Source organism: Talpa europaea, assembly GCF_964194135.1.
Source record: "Talpa europaea genome assembly, chromosome: 12".
Classification (NCBI taxonomy): Eukaryota; Metazoa; Chordata; class Mammalia; order Eulipotyphla; family Talpidae; genus Talpa; species Talpa europaea.
This window is the reverse complement of record NC_140079.1, coordinates 45,862,061-45,868,156: the sequence shown is the minus strand read 5'-3', so window position 1 is coordinate 45,868,156 and position 6,096 is coordinate 45,862,061. Positions and strand designations below refer to the sequence as shown.

At 43.1% G+C, this 6,096-nt stretch overlaps 1 protein-coding gene across 1 annotated transcript; it reads right to left on the bottom strand.

Moving 5' to 3' along the window:
- Positions 1-1,348: 1,348 nt before the first annotated feature.
- On the bottom strand, positions 1,349-2,296 carry LOC311181562 (olfactory receptor 1f45-like; the record flags this gene model as incomplete). The annotated part of the gene is made up of 1 exon (XM_084250009.1): positions 1,349-2,296. The coding sequence occupies one exon, from the start codon at positions 2,294-2,296 to the stop codon at positions 1,349-1,351; it is 948 nt and encodes a 315-aa protein (XP_084106135.1).
- Positions 2,297-6,096: the final 3,800 nt, after the last annotated feature.

Sequence of the window (6,096 nt, the reverse complement as noted above, 5' to 3'; positions counted from 1 at the left end):
AAAGTGAGAGACAAATACTGGATTATTTCATTCAAATGTGTAATATAGAGAAGCAAACAAAGTAAAAGACAAAACCAAACAAAATCAAGCAATAGAACTCTGTCAACTAGAACTCAACTTGAGTTGAAACTACTAGTGAGGTGAGGAGGAGTTGGGGAGCACAAAGAAAGAGGGTTTCCAATGGATGTTGGTGGAGGATTATCAGCATTTTGTTGATGAACATGGTGTGATTACAAAGACCTGTAGCAATGTAAGTCTGTAACCCTAAAATACATATAGTGCTACACACCAGTATTACCTCAATAAATATAATTTTTAATTTCTCAGATAACTTCTTTGGTTTTATTTTAGTTATATTTTCACATGATACACATTTAATTAAAATATTATTTCTCTCAGCTAACATCATTTTTCTGACATTCATGTATATACCATAGTATTTTGCTTATTCCACTTAACATTTGTGTCAATAAATTTGTGGTATTTTGTTACAGATGCACTAGAAAACTGACAACAAATAAACTATTCATTTAAATTAAAACATAAATATGTAACATCACAAAAATGAAAATTTAGATGCATTAACTTGGTAGACGAGTGGTAAGAAACAAATATTGCAAACTAGTTAGCTGGCTTGTGCTATGCCAAGGAAGATAATTTGGAAATACTATCCCCTGTGATAACTTTAAAGCATATCATATGTCAATTAACATCTATTTGCAGAAGTGATTGAAAAGAGCAAGATGTTACTGAAGTTGGCTGTTCTTTGTGCTCATCTCAAGGACTTACAAGAAAGTCTTTAAAAAGTGATGAGTCAGAAACATGACATTATTTCAAAAGACAACAGCCTCCTTTCTCCCCCAAAGAGTATAAATAAGGCTTTACCTTCTGCTCAAGACTATTGTTTCACATCATGTGACAATGACAAATATATTGTAGTGCAAGGAATTGCACTGAAAATTAAATTGAAACAAATTAAATTAAACCATTTAAAGAATCTGTGTAGAAAAGAACATTGAGTGTGATTCCAAGCAACAGAAGGACAAGAATCTGAAACTTAACACAAGTGGAACATAAACCCGGGTCTCTGGTTTTCAAGGCACTTCCTATTAACCACTATAAGTTCCTAAGATTTCAGTGTGAATACCATAATGTCAGGGATTTTCTTTGTTCTCTGCATACTCAGCACTTATATAAGTTATTGAAATGTAAAAGATTCTTAATGAATAGCTATTGGAAGAATGAGGTAAAAAAAATTAGTGAATTGAGTACAATATGAAATAAATAATAACCAAGATTAGGATTGTGCCAGTTTCAGTACTTGGACACAGACATCCCCATATTGTGGTCAAGGAGTAAAAGCTGGCTTCCTACTGATGAGGGCCCCCAAGGCCCCCTTCATGTCACTGTTGCGGAAAGTGTAGATAAAGGGGTTCAGCATGGGAGTGACCACGGTGTACATCACTGCAGCAGCTGTGTCCTTCTGGACCGTGTGAGAGGATGTGGGGTTGAAATAAACCCCAATGAGTGTCCCATAGAACAAGGACACCACAGAGAGATGAGAGCCACAGGTGGAGAAAGACTTCTGCTTGCCTTTTGTTGACGGGATCCTCATCACAGCAGCAAAGATGAGCATGTAGGAGACCAGGATGCCCACAAAAGGGATCATGACAGGCAGTGAGCCCATAGTGAACAGCACTGTATTGTTTATAAAGGTGTCAGAGCAGGCCAGCTTCAGCAGAGGGCTGAGGTCACAGAAGAAATGGTGAATCTGGTTGTGATTGCAGAATGAAAGCCGGGTCAGTAATAATGTCTGGGTTAAGGCATTTCCAAAGGATGTGGTCCAGGATGCTGCCACTAGGAGGATACACAGCTGTGGTGTCATGGACGTGGCATAGTGCAGAGGATGACAGATGGCAGCATAGCGGTCATAGGCCATTGCACCTAGTAAGAAGCAGTCTATGGCACCAAGCCACATGAAAAAGAAAGTCTGTGTCAGGCACCCAGCATAAGGGATTCCTTTGTGTCCTGTGACATGGTTGACCAGCATCTTGGGGATGGTGGTGGTAGTGAAGCAAATGTCCACAAAGGCCAGGTTGGCCAGGAAGAAATACATAGGGTTATGAAGGCAAGCGTCTGTGGTGATGGCCAGGATGATGAGCAGGTTCCCCAGTCCCATGACTAGATACATGCTCAAGAAGAGTACAAACAGTAGCTGTTGTTGCTTGGGGTCCTCTGAGATACCCAGTAGGATGAATTCAGACACCAGGGTGAGGTTTCTCCCCTCTTTGGCCATCCTGGGTCAAAGAGAAAGGATGTAGAGCAGCTGTCCCTGTTTCTAACAAGACAAGCCTCTGCCATAAACCTGGATCTCATCCCACTGGTTAGTTCACACTTACCATTTCCTCTGACTCTGTTTGGAAATGAGATTCCTCCATCCATTTTCTATATTATTTCCACCACTGAACACAACATTCATTATACTCAGTCCATCTGCAGGATAACCTTGCAGTTTGATGGACATCTCTCAAGCACACTGACTATCAACTCCACCCCCTTTATTTCTGTGCCCCAGGGTTTCACCTCCCCACAGGAGCAGGCTCAGCCTGCACACAGAGTACTTGGACAAGCACGGGAGTTGATACCCCTAGCATTCATCTCTGGTTTCAGGTAAAGAGGGCTTGTTGCATGAATATCCCAACTTCATTACCCTGAGAGAGGCAGTTCTGGAGCATTACTATGGTGTCTCAAGGATCATGGAGTTGCTAGGGGGAAAGGATGTCCTGCGCAAACTCCATACAGGCTTTGTGGACTCCACCCCCACTCCTTCAAGACACTGGGAACTACAAATCCCATGATCCCCAAAGAGAGAGTTGCAAAGACCTGAGGGCAGATTTAAGCAGCCATTTTCTCTGTGAATATAATCAGCCATATGAGTGGGGTCTCTCTCTCCCTGCGCTCTCTCTTGGCCAGGCAGCGTTTGGTCTTGGCGGGTCATTTGGGATTCCAGGTCGGTGGAATGGGCAGGACACATTTAAGAATGTATCTTCCTCTGTTTCTCCCTTAGTTATTCATTTCCTCATTTCCCCCTTCCTTGTAAATAAGCCTTTGATTAACCTTTTGTGTGTGCCTGCAGTTTAAGTCCCCTTTAAGCATGCGGGTGAGGACCCACAGACGGGCAACCCATTTTATATCAGGGTTGCTCTGTAACAGAGTGATCACACTGAAAGTTCGATGTAGGGGCCAGAAATGAGAAAGCCCACATAGAAAAAAACAAGATGGCCCTGACATCAGTACCACTGATACCAAACCAAAACTGAAGCCATAAACAGGAGAAAAACAACTCAGCTCCATGAAAAACAACTTTGTTCTGCCTAAACCTGTTCCTCCCCCCCACTCCCCCCCCCCGCCAACCCAGTTTTCCTGCCGAATCTCTCCTCACCCTATAAAAGGACATCTCCCCCCACCCAGGGCGTGACTTCTCCAACCCCCGTGGGGGTCGGCGAATCTCACCCAGGCACACAATAAAGTTTCTGCCTGTTAGAAACTGGCCTGGCTCTCTTTCTCTTTACTGTGCCAAACCTTTCACACACCTCACTTGCCCCAAGTGAGAATTGATTATTTACAATAATACTTATACAAACATTCATAGAATCCCCTGGAATTATCACTTAAATAAACTATTTGCATCAAATACATGACCCAGCACCTTTGTGGAGAGATTCAATACAAGACTGAAGGACTCCAAAATTATTTCCATCTTTTAAAGATCCCTTCTTCATCCCAAATACCCTTCCAGACAGTCATCTATCTTTCTAAATTGTTCCTCTCCATTCTTTGAAAACATTGCCTGTACTTGCATGTCAAGAGCAACTGTGATATCTTATTGTTAGTACAAGTCTAGGATAAAGTCCATGTAGACCTGTGTAATTGTCCTATTGATAAAATCTGGAAATGTTTGAAAAATGCTGGGAAATAACTTTTAGCACTTTCCAAGAATATTTATGCTATTAGCAATAAAAATTAAAATTAAACAAAAAATTTCAAATTGATGAATACTACAAAGAGATTTGCTGTATCAATGACCTCAGACATTTTGTGAAGCATTTTGCCCTTAGGCCCCGCCAATGTGGTTCTGTTCTGGACAATTCTCTGTTCTCTGGAAGAGGTGCCTGCTCAACTTAACATCACAGTTTGAACTTCTTTAAGTAAATATTTGTGTTGATTTTTGTTGTTCCTGCATTGTATTTGTAGGGTAATTGTATGTGATGTTTTGATAATTATCAATTCATTTGTTTATAATATAACATTAAGAGTCAGCTGATCAAAATAGCAGTGAAGAGACACGAGGATTAAGTTCTCCCATAAAAACAACTGATAGGGAGAAAAAATGGCAAGTTTCCTATGACGACACAGACACATTAGATAAACTGGATGACACTGGCATTTTCCCCAAAGAGGAAAGTTGGAACAACAGGGGATGGGAAGAGAGAAAATCATCAGAACCCTTCTACCCTCCCCCACCTATAAAGCCAGTCCACTTCAGCCAGCAGAAAGCGGGGAAAAAAGCTGGAGACCAGTCACAGAAGAGAAGCTTGAGACATCTGCATTGTGAATCCTGAGACATCTGGACAAGGGCACGTGGGCAAACAGAGCCTGGGACAGGCACAGCGTGGTGTGCGAGCCCCTTTGTTATGGTGCGTCCCTCCCCTCACCTCTCCTGGAGACTGGCGAGACCTTTTTTTATTTGTTTTAACTGCTTTACCAGTGGGAAAAACATCAGGAGGAGCCTCATAGGGCTAGTTCCTACATCGAGGGACTCCTGGTACCCCAAGCCCTCATTAGAAGGTGTCCTCAGGAGCCTCATCACCCACCCAGCTACCTCATGGGCCCTGAAAGAGTGCTGATCCTCCCACACTCACTGCTGCAGTTTATTCGATGCCATTTTTGTTCTGCTTTCTTCCATTTCTTTCTTATTCCTTCTGTCAAAACATCACAAGGGAGATAGAGCCCTGGGAAGACTATTCTACTCAGCTCTAACATGATCTCCATGGGACCAGACTAAAACAGCAACTAGATCACGGGAATCCACCAGAGTCCTGCGAAGCAATTCCCCCCCCCCCATCTTTTTGTGTGTTTATTTATTGATCAGTTGTTTGTTGTTCCTTCCTGTCTTTCCTAGTTCTGTTTTGATTCTTCTACTTTTCTTCACTATCCTCTCTAGCATTATCATCACTACTTTCTCTTCTCTCTCCATCACATTCCCTCATCACTCTCCTCCTCTATGTTCATCCCCCTATATAGCCCTTGCTTTTTTTCTCTCAACTTCATTCCTTTTACATTGCCGTGTCATTCTCCTTCCTCTTATCCTTTATTTCACTCCTTATTCTCTTACAACCCCAGTATTCTTCTGAGACATGCCTAGAGGGACCTAGCAATTCAACAGAGACATATGTCCAAAACAGCCTGCAGGCACCTCCCAGTGGACTTGGCCTCAGTGTGTTTCTGGAGGCACAGACCTCCACACAAGGATCTTTAAAAAAAAAAAAAAGATTTATTTATTTATTTTATACAAGAACTGGGATACAGGTCAGAAGCGCGGGAGGGTGAGAGAATTCACCAGAGTCAGAGCAGGGAGCAGAACAGGCAGACAGGGGTGAAGGCACTGCTGAGGGGAGCAGCGGGCGAGGCAGGAGAGGTCTGCTGCGCCATGTGGGGTTCTCCCTGGCTAGTGGGGAATCGAACCCATGCTGCAGAGGCTGCAGACAGCTTCACAGTGCGTCGCTCAACCACTGTGCCACCAGGGAGGCCCCACATGAGACTCTTGACTGAGTCATTGGATCCCATCCCACACAGTGGAGGGGGGAAGAAAAGCAGGTGCTCCTGGAGCAAAGCATATCTCAGAACAACATCTACCATAACAGAGGAGTGTCCAGATGTGTACCCAGCCACAGCACCAGGCAGATAAATCCACACCTTAGCAAGAGAAATCAGAAGTCATGCCCACCAGCACTAGTGGTACAGGGGCACTAAGAACAGAGCAAAGGTGAAGGCTAACAATGGGAAGAAAGAAAAATACATATGATCAATCAATCC